This window comes from Artibeus jamaicensis, unplaced genomic scaffold (genome assembly GCF_021234435.1).
Source record: "Artibeus jamaicensis isolate MK-2021 breed Jamaican fruit bat unplaced genomic scaffold, CSHL_Jam_final contig_793, whole genome shotgun sequence".
Lineage (NCBI taxonomy): Eukaryota > Metazoa > Chordata > Mammalia > Chiroptera > Phyllostomidae > Artibeus > Artibeus jamaicensis.
Window position 1 is genome coordinate 12,203,598 of NW_026521975.1, and position 22,192 is coordinate 12,225,789.

At 47.9% G+C, this 22,192-nt stretch overlaps 1 protein-coding gene across 5 annotated transcripts in view; it reads left to right on the top strand.

Moving 5' to 3' along the window:
* HEG1 (heart development protein with EGF like domains 1) overlaps positions 1-22,192 on the top strand; it is a 90,702-nt gene that overhangs the window by 54,381 nt on the left and 14,129 nt on the right. For 4 of the 5 annotated variants that reach the window (XM_053672842.1, XM_037132113.2, XM_037132094.2 and 1 more), the window contains 3 exons: positions 1,957-2,091; positions 6,823-6,865; positions 6,997-7,034. In XM_053672842.1, coding sequence (XP_053528817.1) covers positions 1,957-2,091; positions 6,823-6,865; positions 6,997-7,034 — 216 coding nt within the window. Of the gene's footprint in view, positions 1-1,956; positions 2,092-6,822; positions 6,866-6,996; positions 7,035-16,028; positions 17,030-22,192 lie in introns of those variants that run through there. The other variant, XM_037132121.2, reaches the window with a different exon arrangement.

A 22,192-nucleotide genomic window follows, 5' to 3' on the forward strand; every position in this document is an offset into this window, starting at 1 on the left:
GTCAGGCCCAGGAAGGGCTGTGCGTGGGAAGCGTGGACATAGAAACTCACTTCACCAGGCTTAAGATGAAAATGGGGTTCTGAGTGATTCGTTTGATGGCTTTATGATGGGTAGCCGCTCCACCTTGCAGAGGCAGGCCAGCTGCTCTTGCGTTCCGGTGAACCTGCTTCTGTGCAGGCGCGGGGGGCTTCAGGCGGAGGGCAGCGTCTGCCAGCACACCGGGTGAGCGGGCAGGACGGAAGGAAAACACGACACTGGGTTCCAGAAAGTATCTAATCAGGCCAGGCAGCCCAGGCTGGCTGCGGGACGAGGCTGGTGCCGGCCTGGGCAGCCTCTGGCCCTGAGCGATCTTCTTCGGATTAAGGCTTGAGCACTGGCAGAGCCTTCAGAAGGTATACATGAGGGACTGCGGAGTTTTGGAACCTCTCTGGTGCCAGCTTTGCGGTGTTTGCTCCGTGAGATTTTCCATTTTTCACTTTTCTCCCTTAATAAACAAAGACTCCCCACAATAAACAAAGGAAATGCTATCACACACACAGACAGGGTTCTCATTTAGCATGTTGGCTTCCACTGATAAAGACAGGAAATTTGGCGCTGAGAACTCAAGTCACGTCCTAAACTTACCTCCCTGTGGCCAGGCCGTGCACCAGGTCCCCAGCTCTCAGAACTCGGAAAAGGAGGCTGATTCTGCGCCCCCTCCCATGCCCCAACCCTCCCGGGTGGGTGTCAGCTCCCATCACCAGAACCTGCCTGGGTGGGGACACCTCTGCCGTGTTAAGAGCTGGTTTCTGAACAGGTTGATGTCCTTCCTTAAGGTGGGAGAAGGGGAGAAGAGACCGTCCTCACTGTACAACATACACATTGTCCTTCCAGGGCCCTCTTCCCATTCTGAACTTGCACTTGTCTGCCAACAACAGCAGCCATATGGCTGGCTTGCCTTGCCGTGTACGCTGGTCGGCATCAGTTACTGCTTACTCTCCCGCTGGTTTTGTATGTTTGTTGTATTGTCTGTGTACCCCAATTACTTGCATCTTGTTCGGTCAGGCTTACCTTAGATGGTAAAATGCACCCTCACTGTGCCCACTGTGTACAACCCGGGGGGGTCAAGGTACACAGTGTCAGGGAGGGCCACATGCCCAGCACAGGGGCTTTTTGGATAACAGTGAAATGGTTCTTTGTCATCCATGAAATGAACATGACCCACATGCCCAGGGGTGGACACAGACAGGCGGACACACGTGAGAAATAAGGACAGGAGGAAGAAGGCACGCCCGCTCTGCCCACCCAGCTCTCTTGCTGACCCAGCGACAGGTGGTCCGGCACCCCGTTCATACGTGTTACCAGGTGCTGGTGTGTGGCCCAGTCTCCCGGCGAGGTGCTGAAGACCCAGAGACAAATAGGCCTGAAGACACAGCAAATGTAGCAGGGAGACAGACAGGTGACATAATGAAACCACAGCCCCCAGAGAGCAGTTACCTTCCACACCTCTCCCCGGAACGTCTGTGTTAGGCAGCAAGCTGCCTCCACAGCAGTGTGCTGCCTGCCTTTCAGCTGCACGGACGCAGTGCTGAGACATGCTCTCCGAGGCCCTCGGCTTCCTCAGAACAGTGTGGTCATGGCTTCTGCGTTGGTGTCAGTCTCCCCGCTGCAGTCCTTAAGCAAGAAGATGTCACACCTTCGAGGGCCGGGCTGCGGTGGATGCTGGGGTCGGGGGCAGCACTGTTTATTTGGGTTTCTCAGTCTCACTGTGCGCCGTGCGAACTTCTAGTGAGCGGGCCTGGGGCCCACAGCGGGGAGCGTGGCAGAAGGCAGAATGGACCTCAGAAAGGAGTGTGCGCCGTGTACACTTTTTGGAAAATTGTTCTCAGAGCCTCTTAAAATAGAAAGTTCATGCATCTGAAGGTTTGAAGTCTAGGAGGTTTTGTTTCGTTTCACTGTCTTGTTTCTCCATTCCAGCGGGCAGCTTGTGTAAGCGGAAGACTCCGGAATGCGACAAAGAGACCTCCATCTGCACCGACCTGGACGGCGTCGCGCTGTGTCAGTGCAAGTCGGGCTACTTTCAGTTCAACAAGATGGACCACTCCTGCAGAGGTACCACAGGGTCTCGGGGGCTCTGCGGCCCATCCTGGGACAGGACAGATGCTTTGCTCTGCCCAGGCCTCTCTTCCTGCTCTAGGTTGACTGTTCTAAACTTGGGGTGGCCAGTTCCTTTTATTTCGCTCACAGCAGGATAGCATAAGCATACCTTACCTCCTCGGAATAATAGCGTTATCTCTGACCCCGGCTGGCCTGGCCGCTGGATTCAAAGGGAAAGAAAAAGAGAATGGAATGCCTGTGGTGGCAACGTCTTTTCTTTTCATTTTTTTTTCCACTTTAGAAAATTTCCACTTCCAAAAATTTTTAGAAAAATTTTTGTTTTAATTCCCGAAGCTTTATTCTATTGTCTGCTAATCTCCTAAAACTGTAACAGAAGCACGGAGTCGGGCTGTACCTTTTAGCAGCCGCTGTGGCTCAGTAGACAGAGTTCCAATGAGACTCAGGCATGTGGGTCAGAGTCCACCTTGGCAGCACCAGTCACGGAACATCCTGGGCAAGTCACTGGGCTTCACCGAACCTCTGTTTCCTCTGAGAATTAACAAAGGCAGTGTAACGGGCAGTACTTTATACAACATAGGCATCTACTCTTGTATTTTACCCAGGTTGTTGTTGAATCGATAAAGTGCTTGAGGGCAGAAAGCAAATTCTGCCAACCTTTCAGGTGAGCTAAAATTAAAGTCTGCTCAGCGAGTAGCACTTTGACATAAGGTGACTCCACCGTAGCACACGGCCACAAGAGAAGCTCAGCGACCTCAGGCCAGAGTGTAGCTTTAGGCATCATGTCACATTAGACTGTGGTTGGCCCACTTTTCCTGCAGTGACAGGTGTGCTGGACTCTGAGTAAAGTCGGGAAAGGAAGCATGCCACTTACATCTGTGAGAACTCCCCACGAAGGGACTCGTTCTATCAGGAGAGGATACAAATACATGTCAGGGCAGTGTTCTCATCCTGCGCTTCAGACCCTGTGACTTAGGTTTATACACAAAGGGCTCAGAAGGAGCACAGCCTCAGCTCTGGGCGCAGGCCCTGCGGCGGGCATTGAAGGCGAGAGGGCTTGGGCCCTGACAGCTCTGCGGTGCTCTCAGCACCGCGTCAGGCTGCCCTTTGATTCAGAGAGCTAGTGCTTCCTGACTCCATCTTATCTGGTTTAATGCAAAGTGTTCCTCGCCCTTCTGAGAAACCGGGCTGTAGAGCCCCACTTTGTGTGGGAAGGTGACCGCTGCTGAAGTCCTCTGCTGGGCCGCCGTATGGCCAGCAGAGGGACAGGGAAGGTGGCAGAAGCACACAGGTCTGCAGGCTCGCGGGCCCCTGTGCGCCGCGCCTCTGCAGTTGCTGGTGGCCACGAGAGGGGCCCTGCCCCTGCTGCTCCTGGCTGGCCCGAGCCGCACCCCTCTGCGTCCCTGTTAGCAGCGTCATGGTTGTGTGGCTCACGGACTAGCGTTAGCAACTGCAGAGCTGCCGTAGATTTTTCCAATGCAGTGAGTGACACAGCCACCAGCATCTCTGTTTCTCGAGTACTGACCCACTAATGACCCAGCATGAGGAAACCTCGGTTAGCTTTTGGGCCCATTGCTGAGGCGCCTTGGAGCCTCATTTCCGCAGTGTCCTCGTTTGTTTGATTTTCCCGTGTGGCTCTCAGGCCTCTGAGGAGTACATTTGGGATCTCCGCCCACTGTAGCCCTGTCAGCTGGGTTCTGATGGGTTCGCAGTGACATCTTCTGGCCATTGGTGCTGGAGCACAGGGGTATTTGAAATGAGTCCCCTTTTGGACACGGCAAATCAGGGGTCAGTCCCCGGCATAAAGGTAAGATAGAGGTGCGGGTGTGTTTTCTAAATCTCAGTAATTTGTCATTGTCCATTAGCACAGCTGCGTTGTTGTTTTGTCATGCACCCGCACACACAGTGTCTCACATGACACGTCTTCACATAAGGAAGTCTGTACCAGTCTCTCTGAGTATCACATAAAATCAAAGTAGGTGCCCTTCCCGCAGGCGTCTGAGCCTCCTTCCATCGTGCAGGCGTCGTGATGAATTCCAGCTCCCTGTCAGCAGGATTCTCTGTCTCACCGGCCACAGTGCCTTGAGGGCGGGGCCCATGTCTGGAACCTGCCTGCCACACTGCAGCGCTCGGTGACTGCTTGCTGGAGAGCAGGAGGGTGCCAGGGCAGCCAACACAACAGCACAGGATTGGCAGGGCTTGAGGTGGTTTCCTGCAAGAGAACAAAAGAGTTTTTAAGATTCCACCCCTTTAAAAAAAATAAATAAAAGGCCAGAGGGCTTGAATTCTCTCATGTTCCATATCAACAGGGAAGCCCATTTGGGTATATGGGAGCTGTACCCACATTTATCTCCTCTTCAGTGCGCTGGGGCTTGGAGTCCCTCAAGGGGTGGCGACCAGGTGTGCTGGAGTGACTGTGACCAGGTTTTCCTCCCAGAATCCCTAGAATAGCTCCATGGCCACAGTAGCATCAGTCCTCAGTGAATGGGCAAAGGAGCCCATTGGGAATAAAGAAATTTCACTATGTCAGAAGTCAGGATACTTCTGAAGCTAAGTGAAAATAGCCCGACCCATCATCAGCTTGCAGGCAGGGCAGCAGATGGACCTTACGTGTAGCTGGATGACGGTCACAGGGTGGAAAGCTCCCACCCAGCAGAGGAAGGTTGGGTGGGTAGATCTGAGGTACAGACATTTTCAGGAAAAAGTGCTTCAGGCAGAACACACTGGTGTGGTGTCAGCCACCTCGGTGCCGAAGCTGGCGGGGGAGTCACGGGGGACGCCAGCACTTGCCTTGCAGACAGGGTCATCCAGGGGCAGCCTCCCAAGTCCCCAGGGCCTGCCGCAGCATGAGGACAGCCGTGGCGCGGCACTTTCCATGACCGGGAGGCAGGAGTGCTCAGCTGGTTCCTTAGACAAGGCCCCCGCTGAGACGGCCAGGCCAGCGGAGCACTCAGAGGTGCCACAGGTTTGGGACGGGGCCCCGGTTCCTCCTTCCTTAGTGGGATATGATCGTGCTCTACCTTGTTGCAAAAAATAATTGAAGCACCCAGTGAAAATCCATATAACAAATTAATATTTAATTTAGAAGGTAAATCAGGTGGAAGGAGAAATAAAATGATGCTTTGTTATAGGTAGGAGGAAAGTGACTACACAGAAAGATACACCCTCAGGTCCTGCGTGTTTGCTAAAGGTGGGCCACTCGTTCAGATTCTCAGCTTCCTAGGCACTGAGGCGAATAGAGAAACGTGATTCTGAAAACAGGTGAGGAACATAAAGTTGATCGGGAGCATCCCCATCTTTCTAGACTCTGGGGCCCAAGAGAAGTGTCTCGAGCATCCGCCACAGGAGGTTACTGTGGGGTGAGCTCCGCAACATCCCCGACAAACACCCTCCGGGCTTGCGAGGGGCTGCTGCTTCTGCGAGGTGGCCCTTCACAGAGGATGTTGCTCAGGAAAAGCGATTCCGTAGGGTCCAATCAGTGCAGTCCAGCTCTCATGACCTGCTGGCAGAGAAGTAAGACCGTTTGAAACAGTGTTTCCGTGTCACAGAACTCTTGTGATGGGTCTCTAGTCTATAACAACAAAATAGATGCTGGAGACATTTAATGTCTAACATTGAAAAATAGAAGGAAGGACACTGCCTCACACATCTGTGTAGATAACATTATTACGCCCTGATCCATAAGAGAGGACGCAGGAAGTCTGCGAGATCGCAGATCTCAGATCCCAGTCTGCGGGGCCAACCCCTCCCCTCCCCCCAGCGGTGCACACCGCCCTGGCACTCATACCTCACCGTTAGCACCAGCGCTACCTGCTCAGGGATTTCTTCTGCTCCACACTGAGTACCCGTTCTTACCCAGGATCTTTTTTTGCAGTATATACTATATATTAATTATGAGTCAAATGTTTAACATTCCTTGCAGCAATGGATTTGTCTGAGGCCATTTTTTTATTATCTGCTTCCACCCACGCATGTGTTGCGGGTCCCGGCATTCTGTCAGCTGAGCGTAGTGTTGGGAGTGTTCTGGGATCAGATAAACTCAGGAACTGCTGATCGAGAGGAATGGCTGGACCACGGCCCTCCAAGGAAGCACCAGAGGGTTCAAAGTTATGTTCTTGGGTGACGTGCTGATCAGGGCTCATCTAGATATGTCCGATGTCACCTGCACGAACTATAGGGAACGCTTCTTTGTGAAATCTGAGGCAGCCATGAGGGCCAGAGCCCCGAGGACACCATACACTATTTCATGGAAGGGGGCCGATGGGGCCCGCGGCAGGTTAAAGGTTTGACTCGAAGAAGGCGACGCACCTGTCTTTGTGTATGTGATGTCACATGGGGGCCACAGAACTTCCAAAGAGCCTCGCGTGTGCTGGAAAGTAACGTAAAACATTTGTTTGGTGGTTGCCATGTGTCAGGCACTGGGCTAAGCCATTTACATGCCTTATTTTATTTAATCCCCTCCAAGAAACTATAAGGTAGATGTTATTATTATATACTCTTTATAGATTGAAAACTGACAGCCACAAGGAGGTTAAGAAACATTTTTTTGTAAAATTACGAGTTGAGCTAACATATACTTAGCCCAGATAATAGATCATTTTAAAACTATCTGTGGCCTTCTGGTTCTAGAATATTGTTGTAGAATTTAGGGTGGCTGGCATTTCATCAGCTGTCGGTTTGGGCCAAGAGAGGTAGACATGCCCATGGACTGTCCTTTTCTCTTTTCAGCGTGCGAAGATGGATATAGGCTTGAAAATGAAACCTGTATGAGGTAGGCTTTGAGTTCATTTACTCTGATGAATTTGTTACAAACCTTATTTAGAAATTACTTAGTAGATTGCCTCAATGATTTCTTTTGAGATTTGAAACTGATTCTTGATATTTTTCTCTGTTGACTTGCAGTTGCCCCTTTGGCCTTGGTGGTCTCAACTGTGGAAACCGTAAGTATGCAAAAAGCTTGAGTTCCGCGTGGGCAGGGTCCTCCTCCCCCCTCCCCTCCGTTCAGGTCACTCTCTTCTCAGCTCCTGCCGCTGCGAGGTGTGCAGAAAGCAGAGTGCTCTTGGGGGCTCCGGGCCTGGTGGGGGAGAGGAACACTCTCCTAAATAGCCCTGATTACGGAGTGTCAACACAGTAGATTAGGCCTGAGGTGTGTGAGGCGGGGAGGGAGGGACCTCCTGAGTTGTCCTTGGTGGGGATGGCTATGGAGGATTTGGAAAACTTGGATTGCTATGTATGGAGGAAGAAGGAACAATCTTAAAGGTCTTGAGGCAGGCTGGGCCGCATTCTGGGACAGTGCGTGAGTAAGTGTGGCTGAGGGCAGAGAGAGGGAGGTGGAGAGAGAATGGAGATGGATGAGTATAGGGGACCAGACTGTGGGGTTTGGGATGGCCAGCCTGAGAGTGTAGACTCTAGTCAGCATCCATTGCAGAACCAGCTGGTCTTAGCACAGAAGGAAGTTTGAACAAGAAAGTCAAGTCAGGCTGCAGGGAGGAGCACAGACTGGACAGGGGGAAAATGTGAGGAGGTGGAGACTTCCAGTGTAGTCATAGCCAGGGCTCGGGGCTCGGGCTCAGAGGCACTGGCTGGTCGATGCTCACGCTCCCTGGATAGGCAGGGCAGGGTGGTGGCAACTGCATATGTGGTGCAAATTTAGTTCTTTGGGAAACAGTGATTGTGATTTATTTAAGGTCACTTTCACTGACAGTTTCTTACATGCAAAACTGATCAATTGAAATCACCCGCAAAATTATGAAAGATGTTCTGGGATATAGGACGGAACAGGAATAATAACACTCAGTACTTCAGTTCAGGGTAGCTTAGTCCTTTATTCTATACATGAACATGCCGACAATCGGTATGCTAAGTTTACTGAGACCAAAAGTAGACATTTTAAAATTTAATGTGTATAAAAGTTCCCAGTTTCTGTTCCCCAGTGGTTCCCTTGCATTTCATATCCTCAATGATATTTTCTTTGCTCATAAAGCTTTCTTTTAGTAAGTTCCATTATGTACTTTTTTAGCATAAATAGTAAGTTTAATAAAACAAAACAAATTCAATCCTGAGTGTGAAGCTGACAACACACTCTCCTGGTGTGCTCAGCATGGAACTCCTCTCAGGCCAGCCCCTCGGGATTCGGAATTACACACCATCTAGTCTTACTAGTGACTTTGGTCATCTGATTTATCTTGACTGCAAAGAAGCCAGAGGTTACAGTAGACGGCGTAAGAGAGAGACTAGGGAAGTACTACTAGAGGCAACCATATTTAGAGTCATACTGAATAGAGAGGGAGGAGCCCACAGAATTAATATGTTTTTTTAAGTAATAACCTGAGGCCACTAAGTGATGGCATAAATGACCACATCATCTTAATAGTCTCCAAGGACACCATGGTGCCATGGAATCACTGAAATACAATCATCCATGATGACGGACCTACATCGTCACACACCAAAGGCTGTTCCGTGTTGCTGTGCACTCATTATTGCTCACAACACTTCTAACACCAAATACATGGGTGTGTTCCCTACACCAAGCAATTCTGACACTCTGCAGAGTTAAGACCTCACAGGTTAAGGGCTCATTCCCACAAGACTGACCCCATTTCAAACACTAATCCCAAGTCCAGGCCTCTAGCACTCATCACCCACCAACTACAAATTAGGGCTTCCCTTGACCCCTTGTCAGGTTCACTAATTTGCTAGATAATAGAGCATCTTCAGACTGACCAGAGGGAGGAGTAGCTTGCACATGAGAATAAATCGGAGAAAAGATAGGACGTTTCAATGTGCGAAACAGAGGCTGAAGAGTCAGGCAAAACGTAGATGATACTGAAGACTTCCAGTCAAGATGGCGGCATAGGTAAGCATGGCTTGCCTCTCGATACAACCACATCAAGATACAACTAAAATATAGAGCAACCATCACTCAGAACCATCAGAATTCGAGGTAAATGGAAGTCTGACAACTATAGAATTAAAGAAACTGCATCCATCCAGACTGGTAGGAGGGTCACAGATGTAGAACAGGCTGGTCCCAAATCCTTGTGTGGTGGATAAAAATTTGGGAGGAATATCTTGGGAGTGAGCCCTACACCAGGACCCCCAGCCCAGGGTTACAGTGCCAGGAAGATAAGTCTCCACAACTTCTGGCTGCAAAAAGTGGCAGGGACTGAGTCAGTGGAAGAAACGTCTAGAGTCCCAAGCAATTCCTCTTAAAGAACCCATACACAGACTTATTCAGATTCTCTCTCTGTGAGCTCCAGAACTGGGGTAGTGGCTTGAAAGGCACAAGTTGCATACGGGGAGGAACCGAAGTATCTGGCATCAAAGCAAGAGCTGGGGGACAGCTTTCTCTCAGACAGAAAGGCAGGCAGAGGCCATTGTCCCTTTCTGAGCACTCTTCCCACAAAGCCGGTAGGTAGGTGCCATATCCGAGACTCCATTAACCTGGCTCACACTGTCTGCCCACCCTGGAGATCCCCTGAGACTCCCTCCCATCCAAATTAAAGGCCCACACAAACTGTTAATCACGACTCTTCCATATGAATGACTGCTCTTGGCTCATGCTTTACAACTTCCTAAATTCTCTCAAACAAGTGACAGCTGGCCTCAGTGAGTCCCCAGCCCCTGTACCTTTTGCTAAATGGCCCCAGGTGTGGCACTAACAGCAGTCAGCCTAGATTCACAATTTGGCTTTGTCTGGGAATCTCCAAATCCAGCACAAATAGCAGACACCTCAGGTTGCTTTAGCTCATACAGGGTGGCCCCAGGCAGAACACAGATGGTTGCAGACCACATCGGAGCACCACCACCCTGCTCCTGCACAGGTGATCCTCCACAGAGGGCAGAGGTCGGTGGTCAGCAGTCACAGCCAGTCCTTGCAGCTGACTGGCCTGGTAAATCCTTCCTATTGACCTGTCAACAGCAACCACGTCTCAAACACAGGAGGAGGTGTACTCAGCCCATGTGGAGGGCCCACCTTGAGTACCCAGCTTGGGTGACAGGGGAGGCTGTGCCACTGGACCCCACAGGACATGTACTACATGAGGCCACGCTACCAAAACAGTCATAGCAGTTCTACCTAGTACATAGAAACAACCACAGGGAGGCCATCAAAATAAGGAGACAAAGAAACATGGCCCAAATGAAAGGACAGATCAAAACTCCAGAAAAGGAGCTAAACAAAACAGAGAGAAACAATCTGTCAGATGCAGAGTTTAAAACACTGGTTATAAGGATGCTCAAGGAACTTAGTGAGGACCTCAACAGCATAAAAAAGATACTGTCTTTTATGACAGAAATATTCAGTCATGAAACCCAGGGACCAACAGCCAAAATTACCCAGCAAAGCTGTCATTTGGAATCAAAGGGCCCGTAAGACAAGAAAAAAATAAAGGAGTTCATCATCATCACCAAACCATTATTATATGAAATGTTAAAGGGACTTATTTTTTAAAAAGATCAAAATTATGAACAACAAAATGGCAGTAAATACATATCTATCAACAATTGAATCTAAAAACACAACCAATAAGAACAAGAAGCAAACAAGAAGAACAGAGACAGAAATCATGGATACAGAAAGCGTTTTGATGGTTGCCAGATGGGAGGGGTGTCAGGGAATGGGTGAAGAGGTGAGGGGATTAAGAAGTACAAACAGGTAGTTACAGAAGAGCCATGGGAATGTACAATACAGTACAGGAAATGGAGTAGCCAAAGAACTTGTACACATGACCTATGGGCATGAACAATGATGGGGAGTGGCCTGAGGGAGTGGGGGTGCTGGATGGAAGGGGACAAAGGGGGAAATTGAGACAACTATAGTAGCATAATCAGTAAAAATAATTTTCAAATATGCCAAAAAAAAAAAGAGGATCTCTGAGACCTGTTGCAATGCTAGATCTAAGTAGTCTAGAGTTTTAGAATAGATGGTTTTAGGCCTCACAGTAGGGGCTGCACCAGAGCCTGTGGACTTATCCTAAGACATTAGAAGCATTAAAAACAGAAAGGCTTAGATAGTGTAGTTAATAAAGAATAGTTTAAGTGAGGCAGCACTTACAACAGAGTTGTATCACATTTGCAGGGAACTCACTGTAATATAGCCCCATCAGATGGGAAAGAGAATGAACAAAACAGGTGAGGCACCCTGGCTGGGTGCTCAGTTGGTTGGAGTTTTGTCTCGTGCACCAGAAGGTTGGGGGTTCGATTCCTGGTTGGGCACATAGGGGAGGCAACCTATCGATGGATGTTTCTCTCTCTTCCCCACCCCTCCACTTCTCTCTCCAAAATCAATAAACATACCCTCGGTGAGGGTTAACAGGAGAACAGACAGGTGAGGAGTGCGCTGCTGCAGCAGCTCTGGGGTGAGCCAGGGGGCGGGGCGGGGGGCGGGGCATCTGCCAGGCCCTCCTGGGGCCTCTGGGCCCTGACAGGCGCTCATGGAATGAGCACGTGCCTCAGACCTGCTTTGGTGAAACAGTTGCCTGCACAGTTTTTACCAGAAAATGCTTGCTCTTTCTCAGTGAATGGACGAGTGATCGATGGAGGGAAAATGGATGCAGGAGAAAGGCCTATGAAGGGTTGATGGAAGTGAGTGCAGGGCCTCGTTCTAAGTGGTGGTTAGTGATTGTTTCCTGGCCATTTTTTTTTTCCTGGAGATGATAAACCCCTACATCCATAGAGTATCCTGTTAGTTTCTGTGTCTTCCCTTTGCGTGTAGTGGAATCTTGGAAGCAGCCAGGATTTCTCTCTGAGCTGAGACTTTTCTTTCTGTTTATCCAAGTCACTGTCCTGGCCAGCAGAGGGCACACTCCTGCCTGGAAGTAGGCTGGCTCCTGGCCTTTTGTGGGTGACTGCTGGTAACTCAGTGATGGTGTGTAAATACGAGTTTATAATTTGGATACCTGCTTTATTTTTAGTGATGCCTAGCAACTAACAGTGGCTGATAACAAATACTTCCTGCCACCTGCCTCTTTCCCCAAGGTCTCAGACCAGCCCTGGGTGTTGCTTAAGGAATCGGGAACACCCATCTGTGGCGATGGCACCTGGTGAAATCTGTGGCTGGTCACTCAGTGTTTTGTGCACAAGGACAGGGCTCTGACCACTCAACACTGTCACTTCTGCTGTCACTTCAAGGCGGGGAGTACCTTCTCGGTGCTGTAGCTTAGGCTGGATTTTTTGCAGATAACAAATGTTTGTTCTCTCTGCATTCCTGGGGCAGACACATTCTACCCAAGCTCAATGCAATGGGAGCCCCAGCTTTGTAGGCCAAGCCATGGTCTCGTCACTCCTACACCCCTGGGAGTCGTCCAGCTATACTCTGTTCTGGGTTTAGGCCTAACACGTGCCCTGTCTTTCTAAAAGTTTCCATTAGCTTTCCAGTTGTGTGCAGATCACACTCCTTGTCCCTCAGAGAGGCTCTCCTTCGGGCTGGAGAGGGCAGGACCAGCCCTTCTCTCGAGCGTTTAGTCCCTGAGGCAGCGTGGGCCCAGTTGGCCTCCCGTGCACCTGGCAGGGCCACCCACCCCTGGGCAGCTCAGGTCTGCACCTGTCCTACCACTACTGTCCTTTTTGTTTTATTTCCATGTTTAGAACATCTCTGTTTATACCCCGATCCCAACAACTTCTATACCACTTGCCCAGCGGCTGCAGAATTCTTTCACAAGCACGTCATCAGCAATGTCCCTCTCTTCCTTTCCCTCATCCCTCCACCCATTTCTTAGGTGTGCATGACCCTCCTTGGCTTTAATTTTATATTGGCTCCCCCTCACAGTTTCATTATATCTCCCATGACGTCTTGGTTTGCTTCACCGTTTTTCTCTTTCTAAAATAAATTTTGTGTTTTCATACCAAAGTAACACATACCTATTGATTTTAATTTTGACCCAAGTTAATTAGAAAATAAATATAAATTAAGGGAAGAAGAAAGCTAAAATAAACAGTCTCATCTGTTTATTTTAAACAGTCTCATCTGTTGTATATTAAACAACACTGTTCATCCCCTGGTCTGCGTTATCCTTGCTGCCAAGTGAGGCGCATCGGACCAGCAGCGTCAGTAGCTCCTAGAAACGTGTAAAATGCAGAATTCCAGACCTCCACTCCAGACCTACTGAATCAGAATCTGAGCTTTAACTGGCCCCCTAGATTTGTATGCATTTTCAAGTTTGAGAAGCAACTGGTATTGCATATCTTCCAGTGGTATGTATGTGTGCATCTTTCAAGTAGAAATTGGATTTCAGAGAATATACTCTTTTGTAACATGCTTTTAAATCTAGCAAATTGTGCAATATTTTCATCTACATAATTTTATAATGTCACTTTTCTGTGGGATTCTCTGTGGATTACCATAATTTACTTAGCCATTTTCCCCTTACCGCCCTTTAAAAGTTTTTTTAAGAGTCCCATCCTGTAAGCCATTTTCCATTTTGTGGTTACTGTCCTTTCGAGATAACAGAACTCACATAATTTCCCTGGACTCCCTTCGTCTGGCCCTTGTCTGGCCGCCATGTTTTTATCCGTCCTCCTTCACATCCACAACCTGCCCTTTCATGGCTCATCCTTTGGCTGCAGCCTCCCCGCCTTCACGGCCGGTGAGGACTTAGAGTCCGGCTCCCACATGTGTGGTTGGTCAGAGGACCAACCAGCAAAACCAGACTCTCAGCTTAACGATCTTTCTGCATTGTCTCCCCACCCCAACCTACAGTCAGTGACAGGTGCATAAAGTGTCTTCTGTGTTCGCTCTATTGCTACATCAGGCTGAAAAAGATTCATGCCATGGAAGTGCCACGTGCTAACAGTAGTCACTCGTAACAAACATCCAGGAAGACAGCACTAAACTGCTTTGGAAGAAAAGGGAGAATTAATTATCCAAAGGCCAGCTGGAAGTCTCTCATTCAGCAAGAAGCCAACGACTTGGTTTTGAGTGGCCTCACTTTATGTCAGAGCGAGAAGGCAGCAGGGGACGCTGCTGTGCGTCTGCTCTTGGGTGCGGCCACACAGCCTGGATATGAGATAAAGGCATGTTTCGAAAAGGGCAGAGGGAAAAACAAGAAGTGCCAGGGATAAAGACTGTAGAGATGATGCAAGAGGAATGGAAAGATTTCAAAGGCAAAAATACAATCATACATTACTGATGAGCTCAGCAAGGGGGAAATGTGGAGAAGTGCATACATTTTAAAATCAAACTAGTGTGACCACCTAGAAAGTTCTATGATTTTAAAAGTTCTAAGAGAAGGCACATCGGCTGGTGTTGGTGGGTGAGAAAGGCTCAGGCGTTAGGCCTGACGGGTCAGACCGGACCTCGGTTCGGTGAGTTCTGACTAGGAAAGGATTCAGAGCAAAGACTCTATAAGAGAAAGTTTATTTACAAAGTCACAGATGTGGAAGAAGTGAACTGCAGATGAAATGGGTTCAGGAAACAAGTTATAGAAGCAGAAGAAGGGCCCTTGGAGCTTAGGAGAAAGAGAAAAGCAAGGAAAAGGAGCCTGGGGGGAAGAAGTGGGGGGCTGAGAAGGGACGGTGTACTCCTGCTCCCCAGAGGGAGACTGCCCTGGGTCCTCAGTCCTAAGAGCTTTGAGGGGTGGGAATTTTAGGGGAGGCCTCAGGGGAGGCTCCCAAAAGAATACTCATCAGCTTTCCAGGTGTGTCCTTTCAGGGTCATGGTCTCTGCTGTTGGTCAGTGCCACGGCCGGGGGCCATCGGACAGTGCAGCTGGTCCTGATGTCCTGACGGCACCACTTGTCTGGTTTCACTGCTTTTCTGGGCCTGAAGCTGAACCACAACTGAGATGCATGTTATCACCAAGGGGGAAAGATTGGGGGATCCAAACTGCACGACCCGCGATGTGCTAGGGGAGGAAAGGTGACCCTGAGGGCAAGTCCTGGTTTTCCCAGTTTTTCCCCTTTGTAGGCCCTGGCGACCTCCTGTACCTGGCCCATCGTCCTTGCTGTGCTCACACCTGGTTAACTGCCAACCGCAGTATGATTCTGGCGCCAGTTTTGACAAGTGTGTTCTTTTCACACTGCAAAGCCATTAACTCAATTCTGACCCATCCCTCTGGAGAGAGCGTCAGACCCCACAGGTCGAGGACTCATTTCCATGAGACTGCCCCACTCTTCAGAAGCCAGTCACACGTCCAGGTTGTCACCTATGCTTCTGTCCCACTGCCTTTAGATCGGAGGTTCCCACCACCCCCTCCTTGGGTTCAATTTATTTGCTAGAGCAACTCACAGAACTCAGAGAAACATATAATGTGTTACTTACCAGATCACTGGTTTATTGTAAAAGGCTCTGACTCAGGAGCAGCCAGACGGAAGAGACACACAGGGCAGTGTGTGGGGGGAAAGGGTGCAGAGCTTCCATGCCTTCTGAGGGTGTAACTCCCCAAGATTTCTGAACTCTGTGGGGTTTTCTGGAGGTTTTTTGCACAGACACAATTTATTAAATCATCAGTCATTGGCAATCAATTCAACCTCCAGGCCCTCTCCCCTCCCTGAAGCCAGGAGTTGGGACTGATAGTTCCAGCTCCCTAATCACAAGGTTGGTTCCCCTGGCAACCAGCCCCCATCCTTAAGTACTTTCTAGTCACCTCATGAACATAACAAAACACACCTTTATTGGGCTCTCATCACTTAAGAAGTCCTAGGGTTTTAGGAGCTCTGTGCCTGGAACTGGGACCAAGGCCAAATACATATTTCATATTATAAAGCACAATGTCACTGTTGGCTAAGGTTCTTCTGGAGTAAATAAGCCTAGCTGGCTTCAGCCACAAAGACATTATTGGAAGGATCCTGGGGTGTGGCATGGGATTCCAGCCTTAGGAGAATTGCAGGGACCCACAGCAGCTGGAGGCTGGGGGCCTTCTTTGCACATCTCTCTCTCTCTCTCTCTCTCTCTCTCTCTCTCTCTCTCTCTCTCTGCCTCTCTGCTGTGCACAGGCTTTCTCTTCTTCCCCAACAGCGTTGTGGAAAGACACTTGCCAAACAGCTTCGAGTGTGTGTTATCAGTTCAGCCATTTGGAAGAAGGAGGTTCTCTCTCCCAAACTGAAATTCCTGGGAAGGAACTCGATCCAGTTTGGATCGTATGTTTACTCCCAGACCGGACTGCAGTGGCCAGCGGATGGGATTACTGCACAAGTCTGACTCCCCCAGGGTTACCTGCACCGAGAACAGTTCCCAAAAGAGGCTTGGCTCAGCAGACAGTCCAGTAGGTTCCATCCAAATAAACGTATAAGTGGGACAAAATAGTTTATAGGAAAGGCTAAGGCTCAGAATGGTTGGCTTAATGAAAAATGCTGACAGCGACGAAAGCAACACCAACCTAGAATCAAACCACAAGAATAAAGAGAAGGTACAACCATTGCTGGAGAAAGACTGAAATGTCAACAAATATCAACAAGAAAGGAAGACTAAGAATTCAAGTTCACCATTCTGGAGATCTCTTCAAAGTGGAAAGATAAGACAGGCAAAACCTAAGATGACACCCATTGCCTTCTCTCTTGCCTCATAAGGAAACCCTCAGAGCACCTTTGGAACTAATAAATGTTCCAGTCGTGTTGATTCAAATCCCGTGCATTTGTACATCATCATGTGGCCTCATTATAAGTCCAAAGCCAGTACTTGAGTTCAAAAGATCACCCGTAGTTCACGAACTGACTTCACGTCAAGTGTGAGAAAAGAAGGTCTGTAGGTTACATTGTCCATAAACTTTACTAGAAGTTTCCAGTGATGTGACAGCCAAAGAACATGAGACGTCGTCTTTAAAAAATGGTATAGGCCTGGCCAGGTGGCTTGGCTGGCTGGAGCGTCATTCCATACACCAAAGATTGCAGGTTCAATGCCCAGTCAGGGCACAGGGGAGGCAACTGATCACTGTTTCTTTCTCTTTCTCCTTCTTCCCCCACCCCCTCTCTCCCTCCCTTTTTCTTTCTCCCTCCCTCCCTTCCCCAACCTTCCTCTCTCTCTAAAATCAATAATAAAAATATATATTTGGGTGAAGATTAAAGTAATTTTTAAATGATATGTGGAAAATAAATTGTATATGTATAGGCACGATTTCTACATTCAGAGGAGGTTGTGAGTGCGTGTGTGTGTACATATGAATAGAATTTGGAAATATAGAAAAACACAAGAAGACAGTAAAGAGAGGCCATAATTACTTCCGGTGGCACCTATTTCTGTGAGCCTTTTGGCGAGCTCCCTCCCAGACTCTCTTTCAGTGCTCACATGCAGAGGTCTTCTGGCTTTCAGTCCAGTGTTCTGTCCTCTCCTGTGTAATCTACCCGAAGCCTGTCTGCAGGCCGGCAGCATCACCATCCCCCTGAAGCTTGCTGGAGATGTGGCATCTCTCCTTGGCCCCGGCCCAGACCTGCTGAGTCAAACTCCTTCCGGTGGGGACCACGCATCTGTGTTTCCACAAGCCCGCCAGGTGCTTCGAATGCACGGGACAGTTCCAGGAGGACCGGGGTGTACCAGTGCCCCTCCAATGTGGTCTGCAAACTAGTCCTGGGCTGGGACGAGACAATACAAACATTGAGAGTAAACACTTGGAAATACTTCTATTAACTTGACATGGCTGTGACGTCCAGCCATTTAATTCTTCTTAAAAATACTTTTGTTGCATTTTACAAAATCTCTCTATAGTAGGTTCTTAAAAAAAAAAAAAAAGAACAGAGGGGAATTCAAGGAAGTTGGTGCTTGTGGGGAAAGATGGAAAAAGCAAATGAGACTTTATTTTCTTTATTTAAAAATGATACACAAAAGCACAAGCAAAGAAAAACACCATCTGCTTCTCTTCTGAGACGAAACTGCCTGTTTCCAAGAGGAGCCTGCCACGGCTGCAGCCATTTGCACGGGTCGCTACCAACAGCAGTGCTTGCTGGTTTGCTGGGAGTGGGAGAGTTTGAATTCAGCCTGGAGGGATAAGTAGGAGCTAGACTCTTGTCTTTAGAGATGGGGGTTCACTGTGGGTTGGTTGGTTGGTTGGTTTCACTGTAGGTTTTTTTAAAGTTGGGAAATGGCACGATCAGATCTGTGTTTTGAAATGAGTGGGGAGACCCCTGGAATTGTCTGGTCAAAAGGCGACTGTAGCTTAGGGTGGTGGTAATGCTGGAGATGAGGAGAAGCTGAAAACCAAGATTTGTCTTTTGTCCTCACTTTTGTTAAAAGTGAAGTTTGAATACATGTGTCTGGAGGTGAGGGAGAAAATTACCTCATTCCAAGGTTTGGCTTTGTTTCCTGTATGTCTTAATACTCAAGGTTTTCGACATAATCAAGTTTCTGTGCTGTTTCTTCCAACGCAGGACAGGTAAATGGTCGCCTCACTTGCACAGCTTCTGTCTCACAGTGCGCTGTGAGCTGCGTGCATTTCCCTTTGATGCCCCCTGAGCCTGGAGAGCATCGGTCCAGCCTCATTTACAATAGAAAATCTGGCCATTGACTTTTTTTTTCATTCTGGACCTTAGAACCTAGGAAAACAGTTTTAATTTTATCTCAACAAAAAAATTAATCTGAATATTTAACGAGCTTTACTGAAAATATGATTTTCCCAGAAATACACAGGTATAAAACTTAGCAATTATACATTTAATATTATTTATTACATATGACATGTACCTGCTCATATGACTGCTAATTTTTGGTAATTAAATTCAATTTGTATGTATTGAGGAGACTTCTCAGTGCCTGGCATGGTTTAGGCAGTAATTCCCAGATTCTGATCTTTTTTTTTGTTGTTCATTGATTTGTTTTTTATGTATGCATGTATGTATGTATGTATGTATTTATTTTAATGTTTTATTGATTATGCCATTACAGTTGTCCCATTTCCCCCTTCATTCCCCTCCACCCTGCACACCCAGTCCCCCCAAGCCCCCCTTTACTTCATTTCCATGTGTTACAAGTTCTTTAGATTCTATATTTCCCATACTATTCTTACCCTCCCCCCTATCTATTTTCTACCTACCGTCTATGCTGCTTATTCTCTGTATCTTCTCCCCCCTTCTCCTCCTCCCACTCCCCTGTTGCTAACCCTCCATGTGATCTCCATTTCTATGGTTCTGCTCCTGATCTAGCTGTCCTCTTAGTTTGCTTTTGTTTTAGGTGTGTTTGTTAATAACTGTGAGTTTGCTGTCCTTTCACTGTTCATATTTTTTATCTTTTTTTCCTTAGGTAAGTCCCTTTAACATTTCATATAATAAGGGCTTGGTGGTGATGAACTCCTTGAATTTGACCTTATCTGAGAAGCACTTTATCTGTCCTTCCATTCTAAATGAAAGCTTTGCTGGATAGAGCAATCTGGGATGTAGGTCTTTGGATTTCATGACTTGGAATACTTCTTTCCAGCCCCTTCTTGCCTGTAAGGTCTCTTTTAAGAAATCAGCTGACAGTCTGATGGGAACTCCTTTGTAGGTGACTGTCCCCTTACCTCTTGCTGCTTCTAGGATTGTCTCCTTCATTTTAATCTTGGCTCATGTAGTTATGAAGTGCCTTGGTGTGCCTCTTCTTGGGTCTACCTTCTTTGGGACTCTCTGAGCTTCCTGGACTTCCTGGAAGTCTATTTCCTTTGCCAGATTGGGGAAGTTCTCCTTTATTATTTGTTCAAATAAGTTTTCCACTCGTGGCTGTTCCTTTCCCCCTTCTGGTAACCCTATAATTTGGATGTTGGAATGTTTAAAGATGTCCTGGAGGTTCCTAAGCCTCTCCTCATTTTTTTAAATTCTTGTTTCTTCATTGTTTTCTGTTTGGTTGTTTTTTTCTTCCTTCTGGTCCACTCGATTGATTTCAGTCCCAGTTTCCTTCCCATCACTATCATTTCCCTGTGCATTTTACTTCATTTCACTTAGTGAAGCCTTCATTTGTTCCTCTAATTTGTGACAAAAATTAACCAGTTCTGTGAGCATCCTGATCACCAGTGTTTTGAACTGTGCATCAGATAGATTGGCTATCTCTTGGTCGCTTAGAAGTATTGGCTCTGGGGATTTGAGCTGTTCTTCTTGCTGAGCCATAATGTTTTAGTCTCTTTGCGCCTGTTAGGTATGAGGTGCGGAGCCTTAGATGTTCGCCAGGGCAGGGCCACCCATGTTACTGGGTTGTGATGCTGTATGTGGGGACAGGGTCGGAGAGGAGCATGGCATTTTTCTGCTCTCTCTCAGATTTCTATTCCCTCTACCACTTCCCACAACAAATTGGGCTCTTCTGGTGCTGGTTACCGGGTGGATGGGCAGGCTTGTATATGTTCTAGGACCCTGTGGGTCTCTCCAATGAACTCTCTGTGAGCCCGGGAACCTCTCCCAGCACCTCCACCCCCGAAAGGTTTTCCACCACTGAAAGGTGCTTTTAGGCTTTATTTCCCAGCGCTGGGGCCCTGGGTTGCACAGTCTGTCTCACTGCTCGCTCCTTTGCCTGGTTTATCTGAGTGTGAATGTGTGACCGCGGTCAGCCAGCTGCCTTGTGCCCTCACTGGGTCCACCCGTTGCCACCCTGTGCCTGGGATCTGCCAACTGCTACCTGTGCTCCTGGGTCGGTTCGACCGCTTTTTCCTGCTGGGACCCCACTCTGCCAGCTGCTGACTCTGCCCCTCTTATTGGTCTGGATGAATGGTTCATTGTTGTCAGACGTCGGTACAGTTCAATTTTCTCTCAGTTCTGATTGCACTGGTTTCTGCATCTTTATTGTTCATAAACTTGGTTGTGCGAGGAGGTACAGTATTCCCACCTACACCTCCATCTTGGCCGGAAGTCCAGATTCTGATCTTAACTAACCAGTAATATTTCTTATGCAACTGGGAAGTCTAACCTAGGGCACCTCCTTTTTATTTTATTAATTAAAAGCCTATAAAACCAAATTAAGAATTTTTATCTTTACTATCACTATAAATTCAAAAATCTGAGAAACAGTTAATACCAAAAACACCAATGGATAAGAAATAGACAAGAAAATACTCTAGCTCTGGCCAGCATGGCTCGGTTAGTTGGGCATCATCCCTCAAACTGTCCCTCAAAGGTCACTGGTCCAGTTTTGGTCAGGGCACACGGCGGGGTTGCAGGTTTGGTCCTGGTCAGGGGCCTACAGGAGGTGACTGATCAAACAGATGATGTTTCCTTCCCACAGGGATGTTTCTTTCTCTCTCTTTCTCTCTTCCTTCCCCTGTCTCTAAAATCAAAAATAAAGTAAACTTAAAATAAAAGATTCTGTTTTCTCCATTAGTTTTTTTTTAACTTTATTTATTTTTATTGTTTTTTGAGTATAGTTGTCTCCATTTTCCTGCCTCCTCTCTCCCCTCTGGTAGTTTTGTTTTTGTTTTTTTTTAATCCTCACTGGAGGATTTAAATCCTCACCTGAGGATTTAAAAATCAGTGAGCAGGACATGGCCACAGAGGGAGGGAAGAGACGGGGAGAGAGAAATAGAAACACCAGTTGAGAGAGAAACATCTCTCAGTTGCCTCACGTGCCCTGACTGAGAATCAAACCCAAGACCCTTTGGTTTACGGGTTTACACTTCAACCAACTGAGCCACACAGGCCATGGCTCTTCATTAATTTTTAAAAACCAATTTTACTGGAGGCATAATATACATGTGATCAAATGCATGCGTATTAAGTGAGGAAAAAATAGGAAGAACAGAGTCTTAGAACACAGAAGTGATTAAAACCTAACATAGTTTTTGAAAAATTCATACATCTCTTCTTCTCTTTTCACCATGGATTGGTGAGAGGGCCATCAGGACTGGTCTGCAGGAACAGTTTGGGAGCTGCCATGCTAGGGGTGGCTGAGAAAGAGGAACTTTACTGAAAACAATGTAGGGTAGGAAAAGTCAGGTTCCCTCTGCCCTCGTACATGCTTGGCTGACACCCCCAAACATCACCGTAATAAAATATATTAACAGGTAAAAAAAATCATTACATGAGTACCATGGGAGTCCCACAGGAGGAGACTCAGCAGACAGCCCAGGTGACTGGGGCTAATCCACCCTCCTGGCTGAGGGGAGGGCTGGGGGTCTGGGCTGCATTTCACGGGAGGGTGAGGACAGGAAGTGTTTGGTCACCAGTGGCTTCCCTGCCTTGCAGGTAAGTCTGTCCTGTAAAACGTTATCTCTGCTGAT